General features: G+C 47.1%; 1 protein-coding gene across 6 annotated transcripts in view; it reads right to left on the bottom strand.

The window, feature by feature from the left end:
• PTCH1 (patched 1) overlaps positions 1–24,245 on the bottom strand; it is a 68,271-nt gene that overhangs the window by 33,615 nt on the left and 10,411 nt on the right. For 5 of the 6 annotated variants that reach the window (XM_084781814.1, XM_084781813.1, XM_084781812.1 and 2 more), the window contains 7 exons: positions 7,290–7,479; positions 4,157–4,226; positions 3,945–4,036; positions 2,375–2,573; positions 1,958–2,079; positions 1,060–1,207; positions 24–155 (listed from right to left, as the gene is read on the bottom strand). In XM_084781814.1, coding sequence (XP_084637940.1) covers positions 24–155; positions 1,060–1,207; positions 1,958–2,079; positions 2,375–2,573; positions 3,945–4,036; positions 4,157–4,226; positions 7,290–7,479 — 953 coding nt within the window. Of the gene's footprint in view, positions 1–23; positions 156–1,059; positions 1,208–1,957; positions 2,080–2,374; positions 2,574–3,944; positions 4,037–4,156; positions 4,227–7,289; positions 7,480–23,686; positions 23,771–24,245 lie in introns of those variants that run through there. The other variant, XM_084781816.1, reaches the window with a different exon arrangement.

Raw genomic sequence — 24,245 nt, 5'->3', positions numbered from 1 at the left:
ACCCGAGGTAGTCCCAGAATTACCATCAGTAGGTAGCCACTGGCCACTCGGATGACACTGACATCAGAGAAGGATTTTAGGATGTCGTCCAGGGTTGTGGTGGTGAAGGAAAGCACTTTCTGAGTGGAGTTTGGGGCAACGCTTTGATGAACCACCTGCGGTCACAAGACAAGGCTAAATTCCCAGAAGGAGCTAAAACTGTAGCATTCTCCCGACAGCACCGACCTTGGGAAACACCCACGCACCCCACCCCCCTCACCGTGAGCTGATCCATTAACACCAGGTCCCACACATGGACAGAGGATGAGGAGAGACTCCTGCCTCTGACTGTGACAAAGGGAGAGCCAGCAGGCCGGTGGGCGGGTAGTGCCACCCAGGGAATTCTACTCCTTAACTCCAAGGTGCTCGCTCTCCCTTCCACAGCCAGATGACTGCTCCCTCTTCTTAATCCAGAAAACCACACTCATTCTTATAAACTCAACCTCCCCCCACCTCATTTGCTGGCCACTTGCAAAAGGTCACAGGCAGCTCCACAGAGGTCGCCCGCTTGGGAAACAAAGGCCAGCCTCCTCTGTCACATGACCTGACTGAGGGGGCCCTGCAGTGGTGAATAGATTCTGTTTTGCTAATGTTTTCCAGACACCTTTTCTTGCTCACCCAGCTTAAAAACAAAAACAAAACAAAAAACAAAAAAAAAAAACCCACAAAAATGTTATGCCTGGACTCTGGAGTCCACCATGAGAGTTACTGGATGTGCTTCAGGGCACCCAAGCCAACAATTGAGTGTCACTTCAGACACTGCTCCCAAGACTCTCAATGGCTGGATAAAGAGGATCAAGCTTGCACCTCACGCAGTGCTCAGAATTAAAATCTGTATTGGAAAATTAACCTGATGAGGCTGGGTGCAGTGGTGTAATCCCAGCATCAGGCGGCTGAAGCAGGAGGCTTAGCAGGTATGAAACCAACATCCCACTAGACCTAACGGGAAACAACGCTTTCAACGAGAAAAGGAAGACTAAGTTGCAAGTTGCCCTGATTTCTAGGCAGATGGAGGCTCACCTCCACGTAAGTCCTCTGCCACGCCTCCAGGATGGCTGCTGCCCTGTCCTCGTTCCAGTTGATGTGGGAGACGTAGTCGTAGCCCCTGAAGTGTTCATACATTTGCTTGGGAGTCATTAACTGGAACATGGTCTGCAGGGCGTGCGCGCTGTGTGTGTGTCAAAGGTGAACAGATAGAAGAAGGCAGGTCAGCACTGCCAGCAAACAGTGTGCTGTGCATCATGAGGTCTCCTCAGACTTCGGCCCTCCTCTGTGAGCACATGTTTCCATTCAAACGAGGCCAGGATGGTTATTGCATTTAATAGATTGATGTACCATATTAAAGGTGTAACCTTACAAACCTTTTACAGATAGACCCCAAAATTAAATTAATAGGCAATTTCCTTTCTCAGTTCCTATTCCACGAAACAGGAAGTAGAGGGGAGTAGATAGCTTGACCAGATACACTGGGCTCAGGCACACACTCTCTCTGTGCAGAAATCCCAGAGACGGAATCCCCAGGGAGAAACCTCAGCCGAAACACCTGACACTTGACTGACTGGAGTCCCTGGCTGACAAAGGCTAACTCTCGCACTGCCTGCAGTTCCTGGTCTCGGACGACTCTTTAACAGTAAATGACACTGATCAGCTCTCACCTCTCAACTCTACACTAACACTGGATTTTCTTGCTCCGTTAGTCTACATGAGAGGGCAGGCCTTCCAAAACCCTCAAATCAATAGCTACGGCTCTGCTGAAAACTACAAATCCATTCTAGAAAATGTGTCCGTGAGACCTTTTTCAAGTTGGGCTGGTGTACTAGTGCTCCCCAGAGTCCAAGGACACTGAACGGCTAGCTAAGGTTAACATGAGTCCTTAGAATGGTGTGTGTGTGTGGGGGGGGGTGGTGCGCCAGATTACCTGACCAGTTTTCCAGTGGCATTCTTGACTGTGCCACCCACAATCAACTCCTCCTGCCAATGCATATACTTCCTGGATAAACCTTGACATCCACCATTCAAAACAAGGGCCACATCAAGAGGCTGTAATGAAAAGACAGCCACATAATTACGGGAATTAGTAGGCAGGTCACATGCCTTGTTAAAATCCAGTGCGCTAAGGGCTTGTTTGTTTCAGAGAAAACATTAATAACAAGGCTAATGAGGGCTACGCTGAAACTTAGCAGCAAAACTTAGCTCTGTTCCACACACTAAATTAAAAGGGAACAGAAGTCACGGCAAATGAAATCTTTAAGATGAAAATCATAAAGAGAACTGTCAATGAAAACAGAAAAGGCTTGCCCCCTGCCCCCCCGCCCAGCACTTTCTGAAAACTCACTTTGGTTGAATTTTTGTTGGGGGCTGTGGCAGGGCAATCTGGGTCGGCTGGGTTGAGGCAGGGCCGGTCCATGTACCCATGGCCAACTTCGGCTTTATTCAGCATTTCCTCCCAGCTGTCCACTTGGTAGTTTATTTTCTTTAACTCTTCTAGGAATTCCAAGGGGTCAAAGTTTGTCCACCGCAAAGGAGGCTTACCTCTGCGAAAGAAATTAAGAGGTGAGGCCATGAAAAAAAAAATGGCTTCAGACAGGCAGGAGGGCACCACAGCTGCATCTGTCCAAAACAGGCTTTTCAAAGCCTAATTCTGGAATTTGAGTATAAAGGAAAAAAATATAAACATCCCTTCCCAGTAAAGCCACTTGCAAACTTAAGTGAAGAAAAGAATTCATGGCTGAAGACAGCAAGCAGAGAGCTTGCAAATTAACACAAACAACAGAGAATCTTAATCCCCTAGTATTGTATTTAATATCTTTTAAAAATTAGCCAATGGGGGACGGGGCAGGAAGGATACTTATAAGCAGAACCCAAGATCCAAAATTAAAAACCCAAGATACAAATCACAGTATTACATTAGCACCTGCCAGCTTAAAAACTGCTTTCTGAATGTGACCGACCAAAGTATTTGATCTGTTACCTTTAACAATTCATTCTTATGCGTTGGTTGTCTCTGACAGGCTGGCAGTGGGGTGGGTAAGCCCCCCATGGGCTCTGCCATCACCACCATCACAGCCACTTCCCCCCACACTCACTTTGGAAATTGTGCTGTTGACAGACCAGAAAGGCTTTTGGCTGCCTGTTATGTGGCTCAAACCGCACTGTAGCTGCTTAACCAGGCTGAAGTCATTATTCAGGCTCTCCCAACCAGAAAACACAAAACCCCTTATTTCCCATCTAAAACTGTATGCTGAAGGTCAGGGGATGGCCACTGCAAATTGCTTTTGCAGATATGTGCGGGCCAGGACGGAAACAATAATCCAAGCATTAACTCTTGGATAATTAGCTGAAAAGCATCTATACTGAGTAACCATCATTCTTTCAATGATGCAGTATATATGTAATTCCAAAGCACTGGACTATGAAGCATCCCTTGTCAAGGCCAGCACAGACAGCACATTTCCCCCGTAAACATCATCACCATGATCCAAACAAGGGCTAGTATTTTACTCTGCAGGAAGATCTTGAACCTTAGCTTGAAGTATTTCATTGTGACATGTAACCTGTAATAAATTCTCTTCTTAAGTGCCTGAGCGCTAGCCTGCATAACTACAAGCATTTTATAAAGCGTTTTTTAAAAATTGCACAGACTGTGTGGCAATTTGCATTTTATTTGCATATAAATAGGTTGGTAAAAGTGAATGAAATTTAATGACGCCTACAGAACTGTTTTTGAAAAGAGAAAAAAAAACCATTCTGCTGAAATCCCCTCTTCTCCCCACCAGTCACTCAAAAATGCGCACGGAATTTCAATGTTTTTATTTCTTGTCCAAAACTGAAACAGAATAAACAATGGTAAGCCACACCGGAAACTGTCACCGAGCCCGGCAATCTGACACCGAGGGTATACTTACAGGAGGTACGCTGTCCCCGACTGTAACTTTGCCCCTTCCCAGAAGCAGTCCAGAGGTGTAATGATCAAGCAAGGATAAAGGTATTCTATTATCTGTCAAAGCAGAGAACAGCAGGGGTGCGTCAGGCTAACACGTGCACTGGGGTGGTTTCTAGAGTTTTTGAACATTTCCCCCTCTTTACAAACAAGAAAAAAAAAACCACAAAAACATACCTGATCCATGTAACCTGTTTCTGTGATAAGTTCCCCTGATTTGTAGCACAAATGTTCCAACTTCCACTGCCTATTGGGATGAAAAGCAGAGAAAAATAAAGAAGCAAAACAAAACACTTCTTACTGCAAATGAAATGAGCTTAAAACAGAAAAACAGGACTTATCAAAAGGCTGTAATTTCGATCACGTTGAAGCATCTGTCAAAACCAGCAGAGCTTTTGCCAAGCAGAAAGCCAGCAAGCTTGCTTTAATGAATAGATAACACTGGATGGTAATTAACATGTGGGGTGTTTATGTAAATGAATGCTATCGAAGTACTTGAAAAGTCTTGTTTCCTTAAGTGTTCTACCAATAATCTTGTTTGCACCATTAATCTGCTTTTCTACATACATTAAACGACCTGCAGCCATCCAGTGGAATTATCACAAATTCAAAGTAAGTGGAGCCTGAGTTAGTGGAGCGTGTGTTGGATATATTCAGGTGGGAGAAGTATTACTGGCTTTTGTCTTTTTTACTAGCAGAAGTTACTTTCAGTCATGCTTGAAACAACATTCTTGTCCTTAATCACGGATGTTATAAACAGCTTCTGCCAGGTAGACTCAGTTCCTCATCTGGTAGACATGACATTAAATATACTGACCATGAATTAATTTGGTTTTAGTATCTCTGGGAGAGTGGTCTGTAAACCCATGGCTTTGGAAAGAGTAAAGATAGGATGTTAAAGGGATGAAAATAAAAATTCACACACACAGCCCGGCGTGGTGGTGCACGCCTTTAATCCCAGCACTCGGGAGGCAGGGGCAGGTGGATTGCTGTGAGTTCGAGGCCAGCCTGGTCTACAAAGCAAGTCCAGGACAGCCAAGACTACATGGAGAAACTCTGTCTCAGAAAAAAAAAATCACACACACACACACACACACACACACACACACACACACACACACACACACACACACGTTGCTCTATGGTCTCCTTAGCTGGTCTTCAACCAAGGGCACCTTTTGGACTTTGTGTGTTCTTCCTTATGCTACCTTCTAGAACTGTCCAATCTTTTGCTCGGGGGCCCCTTTGAAGTTCTACCTTCCTGCCAATAATCTTTCTTTGCCTAGTGCTGGTGCAAACAACCCTCTTGCGGAGCCTGGCTCCTAACCAGTTACATACAGTAGGCACTGCTCACTCCTGGCTTTGTCTGTTCCTACCTGTGCTGTCTGCGTTTCTCTTCCTGGTACCAGGGCTATCTTCCTTTCCTCCTCCTACTCATCAACCTGTTCATCATCACACACACAGAGTCTCTCTGCTGGATTTTATATATAGTGCCAGCACAGAATGTCTCATGTAAGTAGGCCTTCATTGCCACCCGATCAGTTGGTTTGAGAAGGGCACCACTGATCACTAATTGGTCATGGACCCAGAAGATGGGATTTGGAACTTGACTGATGGTTCAGTAACCCTATGATCATGGACAAATGTTCCATTTGATTTCACTTTAATCTTTTCATCTAAAATGTGCATACATTCGCTACGCAAGGGTTGACTCCTACGCACAGCAGTCGGGGGGCTCCATCCTGTCTTACTTGAGAGCCTTCCATCTTGTTCTGAAGCATGTGAGTGCCAAGTGCCTCAGATCAGGTCTTAGCACATGATGTAGGATGAATATAGCCTTGGGCACGGCAGGCTCTTCACAGCGCCTCTGACCAGACAGTTACTTTCTCTACAGTGCACACACTACTGACGGGAGAGCAGGTCCCTGAAGTTATGTCCACATATTCCCCAAAGCCTTTTCACAGTAGACATCTGATCTTGGCCCTGCTCAACAATGGGCCAGAAGTACTTATGGTTCCTATTCTGAAGTAACTGACAGTATAGATGGAGGGTGTGTGTGTGTGTGTGTGTGTTAATTTTGTTCTAAAACTCTCTTAAATAGTGTATTATGAATCTACCTCACTCAGACAACCCAGAGAATTCCCAGAGGGCTCAACACCTACCTACCCCTTTGTGAGCTATGCATGCAAAGTCAGAGAGTTGAGGTCTTCCCTGTGGCTTTCCTCTCATCCCCCCCACTGCCCCTTGACACTGCTGACTGAGGCTACCTACCCAAAGCATAACAGCTCCAAAGGAGGGTTCAGTGATAGAGATAATTTACCAAGTTAACCAAATAGTCCTTTTGAGAAAAAAAATACCTTGGGCAAATGAGATACAGGTGTACAGTCCCATTCCTCCCCACCTCTCTCACCCAAGAGAATCACATTCATTTGTGGACCACACCAAGATTCTTGTTCAAAATATATTACAGAGGCTGAAGAGATGGCTCAGAGGTTCAGAGCACATACTGTTCTTGCAGGTGACCTGTGCTCAACTCTCAACACCCACATGGCAGCTCACTCTATAATTCCAATTCCAGACTGCACATATGTGGTACACAGACACACATGCAGGTAAACACTTATACACATAAAAAAAAAAAAAGAAGTTGAACACATCTCTAATATGAATGTTTGACAGCTGAAAAGCTCTAGACTTCTTGACACCAACATAATGCCTCAAATAGAACATTTCATATCATGAAACTCCATTTTGTGCATACAAATAAATATTATTATAGCCAGTGGATGGTGGCACAGGCCTTAAATCCCAGTACTTGAGAGGCAGAGGCAGGCGGAGCTCTGTGAGTTCAAGGCTAGTCTGGTCTACAGAGGGAGTCCAGGACAGCCAGGGCTACACAGAGAAATCCTCTCTCAGAAAAAACGTATTAAAAAAAAAAAAAAACCAAAAAATTATATAAGGTATACTGAAACATAAAGTCAACTCTGTCTTCAGTCTCGAATCTTGCCCCCAATATATCTTATTACCTATGGAAACACTCCAAAATAAATGTTTAAACGTTGAGACACCTCTGGGTCCCAAGCACTTTGGATAAGGAACAGTCGGTGTGTAGTGTTTTGCTATCAAACTCTGATAACATGTCGAGGTATGAAGTGCACAGTGGTAGCATTGTGTAACATCTATGAAACCCTGGGTTCTAAAGTTACCAAAAAAACCCCCAAAACAAACAAAAAACCCCATGGGAACTAATTTAATAATCCAAAGGCAGCATTTCAGGGGCCTCCCACTATACCTGTACAGGTGGCCTTACCTGTTATACATGTAGACGTGCACACGGCTGGCCTGGAGCGCTGAGTCCAGGTGTTGCAGGAGAGCCTCTGTGGTCAAGACATTAGCGCCTTCTTCTTTCGGAGTCTGTATCATGAGTTGAGGATTAAACATAGCCTCTTCTCCTATCTTCTGGCGGGTATAATTTAATTCTCGACTCACTCGTCCACCAACTGACAAACATGGATAGGTATTGGTCAGAACAGAACTCACCTCAAATCTCTGTTATCTCATTTGCTAGAAGATGGATTCAGGAACAAGGAACAAGCTAGCGACAGAATGTTGAGTTAGTAGCAAGGCTGGGTTTGCAAATGGTAAGCCTAGTAAAACACCATCTGTAATCTTGGAGCTGCCTGGCCTGTCACACACCCACATCTACTGGATACAGTCTGACTTTGACGTTGTGTGTCTCTAAAAGGGGAAGGGGGCATGAAAACTCGATATACTTTTTCCCTGCAGGCCAGACCAAAATACCCCGTTTAGTCTCTTTTGCTCATATAAACAATGTGGCCTGCGGCACATTTCATGATAAATGGCTTCAATTTCAATAGCTAACACTTTCTTGAGTAGTTTAGCCACGGTAACAAGGAAAAAGCCACAGGAAGGTGGTCAGTGCGTGTTCACAACACAGCCTGCGGGCAGACAAAAGACAGTGAGTCAAGTAAAAAGAGCCAGGGCAACTCCAGTGTGTGTGTGTGTGTGTGGGGGGGGGGCCCAACGCAGTCATGGCTACTGCCCCTGGAACTTGGTTCCATAAGCATCTCCTGGTCATTGCCCAGAAAACACAGGTGCCAGGTTCTGAGTCACCTGGGGGGAGCGCAACCTGTGTCTGCAAGCTCCCAGGTGAGGCTGAACCCGCTACCGAGGCCAACAAGGTGCCCTGCCCATACCAGCTCGGATCTCCTACAAGTTGGCTAAAGCTAAGACATGCTGGCAACCAGCCCCACCTGACCCTGCTCTAAAACTATTTTTACCCAGGCTCTCCTGTCTGTGTACGTACGGACGTATGTACACTAGGTTTTGGGAGTGAACCAAGCTCAGAATGGCACCTCTGTGCTGAGAGCCACCTTAGGAAGACAGAGGGTCTGCTGTCCGTGTGTGCACACACACGCTCCAAGGCTAAGGAAGCCGGTCTGAATAGTCCCCCAAAGTCACCGATAAGCTCAGTGTTTCAGAAAAGCAGGCCTCCGGCTATAGCTCAGAAAGAACTCAGTGACTGTCACTTTCCCACGAGGAAGAATCCTTTTTCTTCAAGTTTAGTATTCAAGGACATAAACATTTGGTTTGGGAAAGTAAGTAAGTACTGAGAACAGTGGGGTGTTTGGTTCTCTTGGCATATTTTATAAACAAGGGGGGGGGGCAGGCTAAAAAGCAAACAATGCCCTCATTAGGAAAGCTAGCGCGAAATCTCGAGCTGGCAGGGCCCTACGTGTAGGTCCATGAAGCCGCCAAGGCCACCATGGAGCTCTGAGGTGAGGCGAAAAAGTATTGTATGGCTGTGGGAGGAGAGCAGCAAAAGGCTAAAAAAAAAAAAAAGAAAAGAAAAGAAAAGAAAAGTATTCGAAGTGTGCAGACAGCTTGACGAATGCCAAGGGATATGGCTGAGGGCTTCAGCAATGTCAAGCTAAGGAAAAGCAGGACTAGGGGTGTGGCTCGGTACTGGCCTGGCATTCACAAAGTCCTGAGTTCCAGCTCCAGAGCCAGGGAAACTCTGGGAAACGGTCTGGAACAGAGGATGCACAGCCCTCTCATGGACCAGACAAGCCTCTTTTCACTGTGGCCAGAGTCAGAACCCACTCTTGGAGCCAACTAGGCAACCGAATTTGACATCTGCGGGTGGAGAAGCCTCTGGAAGCTAAAGGGGCCATGTTTGGTTCAGGGCACTTCTGAAAAGCAACAACGCTGCTGCGTGCGAGGGACCTCAGCCCAACACCTGCTCAACTTTTTATTTTTCCTGGTAATGTCACCTCTCATACCCCAAACCTAGAACGTCCCCTCGAGCTCCCTGAACTCCCTTTGTCCTCTTGTGACCAGATCCTGCTCAGCTGCTTGGTGCCTCGCTTGCTTTTTAAATGAAAACTCAGGTGACTTCAAAGCCAAGTGGAATGATAATAATTAATAACGGTAATATTTAAAAAGAAAAAGTCAAGCAACAAAGCAGAAAGTCCCTCCTTCCCCAACACACAACTGCTTTTACAGCTGGGAGCTATCCACAGCAAATCAAGACAGTTTGACCGGGTTCCACCCCTGACCCCAGGGGGCTTAGCAGAGAAGTCACTATTTACAGCACTCACAACGTGAGTGCTCACAGAAATAAGAAACCCACTGCGCAGTGTAAGTCATACCGCTAAGGGCAACCCAGCACAGGACGTTTCAGAAAGGAGAATCTCAAAACAGGAAATGTAATTCACAGGCTCTATTTCCACCCTGTGGTATATGTTAAAATAAATGCATTTTAAGCAACTCAACATCCATGCTATCTTTAGGGGCACGTGAGTTCGTTCCTCTCTTTTCTCTGATGGTAAGTATCTGCAATTATTTTTTTTGGAAAGATTTATTATTACTCATCATGTATACTGATTGGTGTGTGTGAGGGTGTGTGTCTGAGTGAGCTGTGCACATCAGATTGGCCTGGAGTTGGAGGTACAGGTGGGTGTGAGTTTCTCTATGTGGGTGCAGGGTATCTGGGTTCTCTGTGAGAGCAGTTTGCTCTCTTCACTGGTGGGCCCTCTCTGTTAGGATATCTTATCTATGTGACAGTCAGGACCAGCCAATGCAAGGTCATGGAACAAGTAGGCAGAATTGCAAAATCTCACGAGATGATCACTGATGGGTCTCCCTCTGCCTCTACATTTCAATGTATGTAACTGAGTGTTTTTGGCCAAATGACTGGCTAACCAGTACATCTGGCCACTGTTCATTTCATGTCACCCACAGTTGCTTAAACAACTCGACTGACTCACTCAGCGTCTACCTCTGGGTGCGCACAAGGCATGACATGGGGCGTGCGTTGAGGAGTAGGAAGGCTTGGTGGATAGGACCAGGATGCCTTTCCGCTGCTCTGCTCCAAGAGGGCTACAGGGCCCACGGCATGAACAGGCAACGCTAAGAAAACCAGGTGTTGTGAAGGAAAATAAGGTAAGGAAGGGAAGGGAAAACTGACACTTAGTGACTTTGAAGGGCTGGGGTACATCATTCTGAAGTAGGGGGCAGCAACTGCTGAGCCATTAGATTTCTTCAGGGAGAGAAAAGAGGCCAGTGCAGCTGGAACCTGCTGAGATCTGATTATGTCACTTACTTGGTTGCCTCCAGGAGGTTCAGCCCATGAAATATACCCAGGATCCCTGACTGCAGTGTTCAAAATTGTCTTCCAGCAGCACCCATGGCACTCTGAACAAGCCTCTGGGACAGAGCAACTTTTAAACCCACCTGACTCTTGCTAGCTACCTTGGCAGACACCCATGGCGAATCACGGCAGGGCAGCCTGAAGCGGTTCATTCAGTACCTTTCTGTCTTCCGGATGTTCTGACACCACAGAACCCACCACAGATGATTACAGCCCTGCAGGGAAGAGCAGGGCTCTAACCCAAAAAGGTGTGAAAGGTACAGGGGCTTGAGGGGGGGGGGAGGTGACCCCATTTACTGTGTACAGCAAGTATCAAAATTCTGTAATCTAAAATTAATTTGGTTTGGACTTAGGATGTAGTTTAGTGACAGAAGATAGGAGGCACAGGGTTCAAAATTCCAAGAAGGAAGGAAGGGAGGAGGGAAGGAGAGGAGAGAGAGAGAGAGAGAGAGAGAGAGAGAGAGAGAGAGAGAGAGAGAGAGAGAGAGAGAAGGGAGAAGGGAGAAAGACATGTGAGAAAAAAAACTTCCTAGACATGTGGATTAAAAACAAATGTAAGGGCTGGAGAGAGGCACTGCAGTTAAGAATACCTCTTCTAGGAGTTCAGCTCAGCAACCATTTCAGGTGACTCACAAGTGCCTACAACTCCAGCTCCAGGGAACCTAATGTCTCCTGTCTCTTGACTCATTGAGCACTGTATTTGCATATCCACCTGCAGACCACACCCACAAACACACAATTAAAAACAAGGAAAGAAGGAAGAAAGCAAGCAAGCTAGGTAAGTTCAACTGCCAGGGGAAGGGGAGGAAGCACTCTGCTCGTTTGCAGGTAAGAAATCCGGGTTGATCCCTGGCCAGGCACTGCAGGAAGCAGGGATGGTGGTGCATGCATCCCTGCAACCCCTGCTGCTCTCCAGAGGGAGCCGCAGGACGATCAGAAGCTCAAGGTCATCCTTAGTTACATAGTGACTTTAAGGAAAGACCAGCCTGGACCACATTAAGAGCCTGTCCAGTTAACTAATAAACGGGCCCAATACAAAGATAACCTTGTTTCATTTTTTAATCCTTCACATACCTAAATGTATTATCTCTAACAAGAGAATAACGACTGGCCTCCCAAGACGCAAAACCATCTTTTTCTGCATTGCTGAACACTGCATCTGCAGAGCTCTGAGAAACTTTGTGGCTGCTCCTCAGGCCAGGCACTGAGCACCCAAGACCCATTTCCAGCACCACCACTGGAGGAGGGAGATTTGGGAAGGCCAGAGAGGGGATATCAGAGGCAGTACTGATCTAACCCAACTACCCTGGCCAGCTTCCTCAAATCCAGAGTATGGGTACCTCAGAGGTGGTTGAAGCATCAAATTCCGCATCCCAGAGTATAATAAGCTCATGGTTTGAGCTTTGAGAATGCAGATAAATGGCTTCCATCTTACTCAACAGCCAGTAATGGTGCATTGACTATTTTGTCACCACTTAAGGAGGCTGCCCTCTTTAACAGGACTCCAAGGAGCCATGGCCATTTTCCTTCTGGTCCCTCCAGAGAGTCCAGACCCTTCTTTCTTTTAAAGTCTACATGCATCTCATTCTCCACAAATCTAAAGGTGACACCAGTACTTTGAAAGAAGTGACACAGCATCGCTTCTGCCATGAATTTCTCAATCAGGCTCTGTGCATCCTTTTCTCATACCATCCAGCATGGTTTTCCAAAGGGAAGCGTGGGTGGAGCATTCGACCAAGCCCTATCCTCTGAGTAGGCACTGTTCCAATCTGCTGTAGACCTGAGACCTTCCCCCTGCAGTGTCCCCTACTGAACAGGTCTGCATTTCACACAGCCTAAGTAAAAGATGTCTCCAGCATTCACAGTAAAAGTTTTCAGCGAAAGCCCTTGTGAAAAGCTTGGATCATCTCAAGGTTCAAACCAAGGTGTTGTGTTTAAAGCTCCATGAATTCCAAGTCCACTTATCCCCCATGAGTGAATGACAGGCAAAAAAAAAGGGAGCATTGCACACACTCAGAGTGTGTTGCACAAATAAATGAATGAATGGCCTCAGTACAGAGCCCTGGGAACAGGCAGTCATCTGTATAAGATATTAATTCCCCCCAAAGCCCCCAAAAGTCAGTCAGTCAAAACAAATGACCCTTTCAGCCTGAAAAAGTACCCACTCAGAGTCCAATTAGGAAAACGGGGTCTGTGCATATGAGGGCACATTCACACTTGGCTAATCCTGTGAATTATCTAGCAGTCTCAACAGAGACCCCCCCCTCCTCCTTTTCCCTCCCCTCCCCCCGTTGCTTCAGGTCCTTCTTTCAATGATGTGACTAGCTACCAAGAGGCCAAAAGATACATACTGCTAAAACGAACACCTGCAAAACTAGTGGCATGGACTCATATCTTTCTGGGGGGGGGGGGGCGAGAAATCAGTAGTAATGTCAGTAGTCAACTGGCTGAAAACCCAGGGTTGATGTTTAGTCTCTCTCCCCATCCACCTCTCTTAGGGGTGCAGCTTTTATTTCCTTTCTATCATATTAAGTGCCTACCATTGGAAAATGCTGGAATCAGGCAGTTCAAACCACACTGGTCCCTCCTGAAAGGACAATCACACAAAAAACACACTGAAAGCAAAGCACATCCATTCACTAACCCACACACCTTGGACAGCTGAAGGCAGATAGTGTGTGTGTGCAGGCACCCACCAGAGCACTGGGGCAGGCAGGCAGGCATCCATGCCCACCCCGAACCCCACAGACCAGCAGCTTGCTGTGCCATCTGTTACCAGCCTGGCCAGGGCTGCTTCCTCTGAATGGCTTTCTCTGAGACCAACCCTCTCCTCCTGTCGGATGCAATCAGGTCAGCCCAGCGCTCTGCCACCAGGCCTGCTGCCTGCAGCAGCTCCAGAGACAAGCCTGCATCTGTTGGTGGCCCCTTCTTCATCAGTCATCAGCTGCAATGGAAAGGGAAGGATGTGTGTGCTCTCACCCAAATCAAACTACAGTGCTTAGCTGCCTTCCTCGCAGCTCTACTCCTCGCTGTATGCTTGCCAGGCTGTACCTCAGAGGAATAGCCCCTCACCTGACTGCACCCCAAGACCAGTCTGAGCGTTCTGCAGAATAATGAGCATTAAGGGAGATCCGACTCCCAGAAACCAACACAAGTCATTACATTCAGTCAAGGCCTGAGGTCTTAATTTTCAGAAATAAAAAGGGCTGCCTGACAAGGTGGCACATGCCTTTAAACCTGGCCCTTTGGAGGTTGAGGCAGGCAGATCTCTGTGAGTAGAAGGCTAGCTTGATCTACAGACTGAGTTCTAGGCCAGGCAGGGCACATAGTAAGGCACTGTCTCCAAAAAAAACCAAAGTAAGTAAATAATAGAAAGGGTGGAGGCTGGGACATCACTCAGTTAGTAGTGCATCTACCTAGCACATCTGTCTCAATAAAATAAAAACACAAAGCAACAAAACCCAAGTATTTGCTGGCCATGGCTGTGGCCTAACACCAAGCCCAAGGTCCTTCTCAGCAAAGCTGGCATCATGTCTCTTTGTCAGTCCTCTGAAAGCCCGTATCTAGAAGCATCTCCTGGAGCAGGCGTGCAGAGGAGACAGTCAGTCCCCACCTTTGCAGGCAGGCAGGCTCCATGACCTCTAGCCTGTGCATCTGTGCAGGGAGCCGTGCAGCCCTGGGGGCCTGCAGCCCTGGGGGGCCAGGGTCATGATTTAGTCACCATCAGGATTAGCTGGATTAGGGGCCTGTACATAAGGACCCCCTGGTGCCAGGAGGAAGTGTCATCACCGGGTCAACGTGGTGTGCGAACTGTATTCTGTCAACACTACCACTTCTTTCAGCCACCAGCCACAAAATAGGGGAGGGAAGAACAGAGAAAATGCTTTGAGTGGGGTGTGTGCAAGTGCCTCACTGCACGCCTCCCCCCCCCCCACAGGCATTTCAAAGTGTGGGCCTTTCTAGGCTGTCCCTTCAAACAAGGACCCTATTGGTTTTTTTTTTTCTATTTTATCTGTAAAGAATTTAGTGGGACTGATGATGATTACAGATAGATAAGGAAGTGCTACTGCCCACAGGGGGGTAAAATACACCCCAAAACCCCCACTACACACCACACACCCATTCATTCACACACACCTCATACCCACCCACACCCCACAAAGATACACCCTACACACACACACACACACACACACACACACACACACACACGCATTTTCCCTAACCGGACAAGCAGTTTCAGCCGAGTTCCACCACTGAAACCTTGTCCTCCTTTGGCCAAAGCTCACATGTCCAAGGCCCTGTCCCTGAAGATGAAAACAGTGACCCACCCAGCAAGGAATTCTCTCCACATTTAATGTGAAGGAAACGCCTGTGGGTAGGAGGGTAGAGCAGGAAATGAGGCAACAATGACAAAACCACAAGTTCCAAGTCTCCTTCCAGGGGACCCCCAAGTCCATTTCCCCACCCTACCCCCCCTTGCCCATATCCACTCAGGAAGACCTGCTTAAAGCAAACACCACTGGTAGAGAAAGTACTGGGATTTCTGCTAGTGTGCACAAGCATGTGTATATGTGTGCAACGTTACAGAACAGTCCCTCTTGCACAGAACCGGGCTGTTCCATCAAAGCAGTATCTGTTATATTTCTGTCTTTCTCTTCTGTTTGGCGTATTCACTAAGGAGAGAAAAGGAGGTAAAGCTTTGGCGACCCTGACCTGCAGCTGGGACACAATGCTTTCGCACAGCCCTGCCGACCCCTGACATAAATTTTACTCCGCAGCTGGCACTTACACACTCAACATTACCATATGTATAGCTGGGCCGTGCTAATTATGCTAATCACCTGTCTAACTCGCTGCTGCGAAAAATGGTTGTATTTAGCAGTCCAGTGCTTACCAATGCAGCTTACTGTGTGGCTGAAATGTACATTCAGACGGCCCTGAATGGCAAGATTTTTCCACGTTGCTGGCTACATTCAGGCCTCAGAAAAATTTATTCAAGTCAACTGGTTTCGGTCCGCAACAAAAAAGTTACGAGAAAAAAGTGAGTGTGTTCTTGCCCTAACATTCTGGATCTGCTTGCAAGCAAAATGATAAATCAATTGGTGTGGGAAACAAAAAGGGAGAGAGATTTCTTTGGGGAGCCCATGTGAAACTGTAGCCTATTTAAAAAAAAAAAAAAGAAGTAGGAAAAAAAAAAGGAGAAAAAGGGGGTCACCCTATCCCCCAAATCTCTAGAGAGAGCAGCTAACAGATATTTACTCTTAATCCAAAGTGTCTCAAACTGCAAGTGTGAGTTGCAATTGAGCAAGGTATTAGACGTGCTTTTCCTGGACCGTATATAGATTAAAATGACTGGACATCTTTTTAACTTATTATGACAGTGTGAGAACCTACCAAAGAGAGACAGGTAAAAAATGACCTCAAGCAGCTAGGAAAAAAAATGTTTTGAAATTTTCTTCCCTAGAAAGATTATTTAAACAGAGGCATGTGTGAAGTTTAACTCCAGTTTGTGAAGGTTTCTTGTTTCCCACTAAAGGCGCAAAGAAAACTAGGGAGTGTGGGAGGGGAGGGTGGGGGAGGGGAAGGTGGGCAGACTGGGGGTGGGGGTAGGTGAGGGGGGGCAAAGGCAGGGAGTCAAGAAGCCTCTATTTTCTGTAATCTCAAATTTCCTGTTTTTACTATTACCATTTCTTAAAGGAGTACTTCCCGGAGCACGCTACGGATGGATTTCTGAAATCAGGAAAATATTAGAAGCAGTTATTTTAACAATCGCCAAAATCCGATTTCCTCCTAACTCACAAAATATGTTTCTTTTTTTTCTTAACTGTGAGTCTGGTCCGTCTGAGGACAGCTGAACACAAGTTCTGTGGTCTCTCTCTCTAGACTGTCCAACTTTTTAACTGTCTGCAGCACTGTAAAAGCACAGCTAAGTGGACAGCAAGCAGGCAGGTGCCCAGCCACTGGCCCCCTACAGCATCCTGCCTCCCTCTAGAAAGCGCAGTAGGCTGTCTGACAAGGTATCTTGAGCCACCTCCTAGCGCTACACTAGAGCAGCCTTGTGATAAATCTTGAACTTAAACCAACGTGAACCAACCCAGCAGGCTTTCTCTGACACAGTAGGAGGTCCTGAGGAGAGCTGGCCTCTCTTGGCCTAGCTTCCCCTTACTTTTCAATTTAACTAAGAGCAGATGGCAAAAATGATGTTCACAGTAACTTCAGAATGCTTCTTGAAGGACACAGCTTTCTTCCTACTCATTCCCAACCCCCACACTAGTCAATGTGGGGGGGGGGGCAAGAAGTCAGAGCTTTGGGCGGCCTAGCAGGTGCTGCACTCTACTGAGCCTCACCTCCCCCCAACACCCCCCCCCCTTGTAGAAAAGGCAAGTTGCTCCTCTACTGCATCTGAACTGAACGCAGGTTGCTGTTAGCTGCCTTTCAAGGTGTTAATTTATCTGGCTTTTGGACTGCCAAATCTTGCTTGTGTAACCCTTAACTCAAGCAGAACCACTGTCCTCGGTGGACAGCCAAGGGCCTGCTCTTGCTCCTCTGAGTCCTCCGGCGGCGGCGGCTTTTCTTAAATAAGAGATGGACCACCCTGCCTCGTGGCACAGAGCAGTGTTTACATTGCAATCCCTGACTATGTAATACATCTGGCATTTTTGGGCAGGCTCCCTGAGCTAGTAGCCAGAAGCCCTTAAGCACACTGACTGAAAGCCCATTTCCAGTTCCTTGTGCTTTCCTCTGTCCATGTCCCGTCAAGAGCTGCTAACCTGAGCAGGCCTACAGCTGCTGCCCTACGCTTACCTTTCCAGGAGGGACGTAAAGCACCTGCTGGGCAGCGCAGGGGACCTGCTTCTTCACTGGCCTCACCTCCAACCCCGACTGTCCAAGCCAAGTCACACCTGCGCTTGGACCACAAGGAAGCTCCCGCCTTCTCACACTAAACCTCTCCAACGACAAGGCTGTCTTTCATTCACAGGTACCTGACTGTCCACGGCAGAAACAGTTTCTTTAACAACTGTTTTGCCAACCAGGCTCTAACCTCCAATTAAATCCCAACACCTCCCCTCCCAGGTGAAGGGATGGCATGCAACTCTCCTGACAGTGGGCTCCTTCCTGCACACCTCCCAACATTCAGGCAGTTCCTCAACAGCAGCATTTTACTGTCTAGGATGGCTAATTTTTTCCCCCTACTAAATCTACTTAAATGCTGATGCACAGAAAAAAAAAAACACAATGCAGTTCATATGGTTTATCAGTCTAATATAAAAGGGCCAACAATCTGATTTTTGAAAGGGAGAAACCCTGTAAGGCACCCAAATCCAGAGATTTGGAGGGAGGAAGAAGCAACAAACGGGTTTGTATTTCCAGGGCAACCCTGACTGTATCTGTGCTTCAAAAATGTTCCCACTGAGAATATCCCAAGAGCATCCGTCCTCCTTCTGTCTAGGCTGAGCTGCCTTCCCCAGAAGAGCCTTGTGAACTCTGGGACGTCAAAGGAGATCTCTCATGAGGACAAAGCATCTAAGGCCAAAACGTGGATAAGAGAAGTCAGGCCTGTCCTGTCTCTATCAAAGCGCCATGTTCCCTCTGGCTCTGATGGGTGTCCCACCCAGGAACAGGCTGAAGCCGGGAGGGACCGCCATGGCAGTTTGTGTCTCAGCAGCTCAGAGACCTGCATGGCCCCACTCTCCCTTACATCATGACACACAAGACTTATTCCGTAGACTCTTTGGCTACTTTATGCACACAGAAAGAACATGCCCACAGGCCCTAAAGTTACCTTATAAGTCTGCCAAAATGCCAGGAATCCTCACCAGGAAAAGCAACTATTCTGTGGATCAGAGCCCAATAGAGTGCTCCACAGACTGCACCACAAGCCAGAGGCCACGGTGGCTCAGAAGAACACATCTACTGATTCCTTCCTGAGAGGACAGAAAACTTTTTAGATTTGACCCACTTGGGAGGAAATGAACTTGTGCAGTTTAGGAGGGAGGGAGGGAGGGAGGGAGGGAGGGAAAGAGAGAGAGAGAGAGAAGGTAGAAGCAAGGGGTGGGTGACAACAGATAGGAGGGAAGAGTTAGAAAGTAACCTGTCAGGAGCCTGTAACAGTCACTGGAAATAACTGTAATACAATATGAAAATCCTAGGGGCACAGTGATTTTATTTTTTATGGATAATCCCCTCACTTCCCCCTCGCACCCCCAGAAATTGTCAAAACCATGTTACCAAGAGGTAAAAGGCTTTTTCTTTCTTTCTTTTTTTTTTTCCTTCAAAATGGCTTCCACACAAAATCTGGTTTCCTTCAAAATAACTGTGAAATATTATTGTATTTAAGAGCCCTGACACATCACCTCCTGAGCACGGCGTTCTCTTCAGGGTTTCCCTCTCAGGCACTCGCTGCACGGGAGGCAGCCATAAGAAGCCCCTCTCTGCTTGCAGAAGCCTCTCCCTCCCCCCGCCTCCAGAACTTAGAACCTCCTCTTCACCCTCCAGTGAGACATTAAGCAAGGGCGAATAAGTACCACCTCACCCCAAGAGGATAGGGTTCCAGGGGTCATAGGCAGGTCAGCATTGAAAGAGAAATCCAAATGAAATATAAACATGGTATTGTGGAAGGCAGACCAATCTCCCTAGCTCTCTAGCCAGCATTAATCTCGGCATCAGCTGTGGTGCATAACCTAAACACACAGCCCAGGCAGCTCATACATCTGGAAGCTGTCATCTCCTGGAAGCTCCAAGCAGCGTTGGATGCATCTGAAACAGTCCATGGTCCAAAGTGGCTTATGAACTCCTTGACAGGTCAAGAATGGCGGGCAGCACAGAGATGGGTTCAGAGGCCCCCAACATGGAGGGATACCTGAGCCACCTGCTATTTTTTCCAGCAGTTATTGGTGGTTTTTCCTTTTCATTTATTTTTCTTTAAGTACAAAGGGAACACCAACAACTTGTTTGCTCCCTTCCTGTGTGTGCATTTGCTCTTTAAGTAACCACCTCTTGTTTGCCAAACTGTGCAGAGACACACCAATGGTGGTGCCTTTGCAGACCCCAACAGGCCTACCAAGCAGTCCTCTACCCAGTCACTTACCATCCAACGTACTGGTTCTCAGTTGGGGGCATCTAGCAATGAGTGGGAACCAGGGCAGTGCTGCTGGCAACTAGTTGGTGGAGTCCAACGGATCTGCTGAGCACCTTATAGAGTGCATAGCTTCTCACAGTGGACTATTATCCAGACCCAAGTGGCCAGAGTGCCAAAGCTGAGCAACTGAAGGGTGGGAGCTCTAACTGGGCACAACGAATACCCAGAAAGCACACAGTACAGACTGGAGGGTGTGCATGCCCATCAAATGGGTATTTTTAAAGAAGCAAACCCCTCGATTTCTCTTCAGTAAACTCTTGTCCTCCTCCCGTGATACTGCCTTGAAGCCCTTAACAACCAAACACCAAGGGCAATATGGAGTCATTTCAAGGTTGTTGCCCTTTTCAGAGGAGAAGGCCAGGGGCCGGCTAAGCTTTTTATCTCAGGGAGATAAATGAAGGTTCTGTCACAGGAGTACCTTGACAACAATCTTGTGACAGGAACTGGAGGGGGGGGGAGGGAGGGAGCACGCAGAGGGAAGAGGACCGATCTGCTAAGCCAAAAGAAAGATATGCCACCGAAAAATGGGCAAGGTTGAAAAAAAAAATAATAATAATAAACCTATCCCCTCAGTGCCCTGAGAAGCAAATGCAAGCACTTCCAGTATCAGGAAGGGTACCAGAACCACAGACCCATGACAACATCTTGTAGGGGAAGCCTCAGGCCCCAAACACTGTACATGGTACATGGCCCCTTCAAGCCACCGGATGCCCACCCCTTACTGCCCACCTATCACTGGAAGACTAACACTAAATAAAGACCACCCACAAATTATTTTTTTGAGCTTTCCCCTATCCTCTTCCTTCTGCTTAGAAGGTCCCTCACCTCCACCTTCCCAAGCCTGGGGCCATCCTGGAAGCCCAACATCTTGGCAAGTAATTTCCTACTGATCGTCATCAACAGTTTTCAGGAATTTTGGGGCAGTGCCTGTTGCAGGGTAGGCACAGAGAACCCACACTGACCAAATAAATAGTTCCTACTTGGAAATAAGCACTTACGTTTCTGTGCCCACTTTTGGTTCATTCACAAGTAAGCATCTCTTGGTACCTCTGACATACAAAAAATACACCCAAGACTGAGGGTGCCGCCTCACATATATAATGGACAGCCTCTTCAAAGGCAATCACTCTACCAACATCTTAACAATAAGAAAGTGATCACTTTATGCATGCATGGATGGTGTGTATTTGTGAAAATAGTCGGAGGAAGGAAATTCCTGTAGTGAATAGGTTCATAAGCTACACTGCCGTGAAAAGACAAAACAAAGATAAGGATGTCAAAGTAGTCCCTTAACTTTCTGGCTGTATTAAAAATATTGTGGCAGATAAAATACATAGCAAGCGTGTACGCAGACACATATACATTAAGCACAAAGGCAACCCACCACAGGTCATTTGGGGGGGGGGTGACAGGAGAAATCACCTTTCCCAAGTGTCCCCCAGCTTCCCAGCCTCCCTTTTCCCTTCCCTTAAAATCCTAGCCTTTCCTGTCTTCTGCTGCCCAACTCTTCGTCTGGTCTTTGTGGCTCCTGGAATCACAGCGATTGACTTTGTTGACAGTGATGAGGGATTTATCTAAGCGCCCCGAGCAAAGATGAACCTAAGCTTGGGTCTGCTGCTCACCTAATTCACGGACCTCCACTGCTGCTCACAACCGTCAGGAGCTTACCGGGGAAAGCAAAGGCTCGGGGTAGTCTACGGACTGCTGCCATGAACACTCTCATATCAAATGTTACTTGGACATTGAGTTCCTCTTGTCAAGTTCACCTACATTTATGGAACTTGCTTCTTGTAGAAGGCAAGAGTAAATACATAGATGAGCGAATGAGACCGAGACAGCATCAGACTAAATCACCTAAATCAATGGTAGGCAAAGTGAACACGGATGGGCATGTAAACCATCACTCATGGTCAACATTTAAAAAAGAGAGAACTGTTACATGAAACACTCTATACATATATATGATCATGTTATTAAAAAAAAAAACCAAAGTAAGGGGCTGGAGAGATGGCTCAGAGGTTAAGCTCTTCTAAAGACCCTGAGTTCAATTCCCAGCAACCACAGGGTGGCTCACAACCATCTATAATGTCATCTAATACCCTCTTCTGGCCTGCAGGCAGAATACTGCATACACTATATATATGTGTTTTTTAAAAAAGTAATAAAGCTGGACGCAGTGGCATACACCTGTGATCCCAGCACTCAGGAGGCAGATCTCTGTGAGTTCAAGGCCAGCCTGCTCTACAAAGCAAGTCCAGGATAGCCAAGGCTACACAGAGAGACCTGTCTCAAAACAAAACAAAAAACCTTAAATAAATAGTATTTTATTGAGTTGTGAGGCCTGTTTAAATACATTCTATTTGGAGTATGGAGATTGCTCAAAAAGTAAGTAGGTATAGAGTATTAGGTCTATAAAACCAATTAACCATACTAAAATACTAATACTCCTGAGCCTGGTGTTGGGATGTAGTTCTGTGGAGAAGGTTTGCCTAGCATGCTAGCTCCCTAGGTTCCACTGCCTACACTAGTAAAAAGGGAAAGTCCTCCAGAGGGCAAAAGCAGGCCCAGGGGGTCTGCCTCAGATGTGTCTTCGGAAGCATCTTCCCACTTAGCCTCTTCAGAAGCCTCACTTCGTTCTTGATACAATGTTAAGAAAACTCTACTACCTCTATAAGTTTGTTAAAATTTATGGAAACAACTGCTCCAACTACTAAAAACCAAATTGTTTATGGTCTCCCATGTGGAAAAGGCCAACTGTGGCACCTAGCTCTATTATGGTTCTACAGCCCTGGTGGTCAGTTCCTATGCCTAGGAACTTGGGTCCTGGTAGTTAACTACCCTCTCTGGGGTCTTGCTGGGGTGGCCTGTTCCTATTACACCACCATCTTGACTCCTGAACCCCTTCCTACGTCAAAACATCCACTAATGCCTTTTCTCTCCTAAGTTAACTTTCATGAACTCCAACACAGTGCTAGCAAAGTCAGGAACATTACAGATAATAAGGAAATTTGTTGCTAGGGACATAGTGAGTGCTCAATAAAACTACGAAAACTCTGAACTACCAATGACAAGGAAGCAAAGGGATGGGGGGTAAATTACCTAATGGAATCAATTCAAGAGACACTTGTATTCATTAGCCAAGCTACTGAAGGCAGGAATGTGTTTTGGTTTTAATGGTTAGGATTATTATTTTGATTGTCACTTTTCAACTAAATACACCACCATTAGTCTGCAAAACACTGAAAACTAAGTTAACAGAATATTCTAGAAGGTTAGTTTCCAAGAGCATCCTGAAAGTGGCTACCTAAGGAATTGCCCATTAACTCAAATTTCCAAATTCTGTCTTGAGTTGCTTACAGTAGGCATGCATCAGATATTTGGGGTTGAAACATATGCCCAACCTCTATGATGCCCAAAGCAGTGTTTGCCAGAGGCTCAAATGTTTTCAAACAAGGGATTGGTACTTTTCAAAGAGATAACTAAGAAACGACCAACAAAGAAAGAAAAAGGGAAAAAAGAAAGCCTACAATCACAAACCTTCCTTGGTAGTGGGAATGGGATAGGGGGAAAACTGCAACCCCCCCAAACCGAGGAACATGGATAAAAGACCTGCGCGCACGCGCACACACGCACACCCGGGGAGCTCCCCGTAGCCCCTCCCATCAAACCTGCATTCTTTAAAAAAAGAAAAAGCAAAACAAAACAAACAAAAAACCTCCACGTTTCTTTCTTGCAAACCTGCCACACGCTGCCTCCCCCCAATAATAATTCCGTTTTAAAAGCCCCCCACCCGCGAGAAAGCATTAATCTACTTTACAAAGATGCGTTCCAGTTTGTGCTTTGCTGTTTTTTTTCAACTCCCCCCACCACCGCCCCCCCTTCTTTTTTGTACCTTGAGACAAATGTTTTTCCCCCCAGAGTTGAAAGCTGTCCAAAAACAGGACCACACACGCGGCCGCCTCCGCAGGCCCGCGCGGCGCCCGCCCCCCGCGCGCCCAGGGGGCGCGCACACTCCCTGCAGCCAGAGGGGTGGCCCTGCCCTCCACCCCTCTCCTTTCTCCGCAAACGCGGTGGGTGGGTGGGGGGAGGGGAGGGAAGGAAGGGAGCCGGGGATCCGGGATCCGAGAGGCCTTCCCTGGCCGCGGCTGCCCGGTCGGAACCAGGCAGGCGGCCGTGGCGGGCCTTGGGGACTACCCCCTACCCCGACCCTACGGAGTGGTCCGTCCCGCGTAGAGGCCCTGCGCCCCCGCCACTCTCTCCCACCACACCTAGCAAAGCAAAGCGCCCCGAGTAGATTACAGCGCGGCCTTTGTCGGGCGGGCCTGGCTGCAGGCCAGGCATGCAAACAATAAACAGTCGCCCCTGGTGCGGGCAGAAGCTACGCTGGCTACAGCGAGGCTCTGGGTGCATGATGGCAAATATCTTCATCAAACACAGGGAAGGAAAGGAAG

This window comes from Acomys minous (assembly GCF_964271855.1).
Source record: "Acomys minous genome assembly, chromosome: 5".
NCBI lineage: Eukaryota > Metazoa > Chordata > Mammalia > Rodentia > Muridae > Acomys > Acomys minous.
The sequence above is the reverse complement of the archived record's forward strand: the minus strand, read 5'-3'. Positions and strand labels throughout refer to the sequence as shown.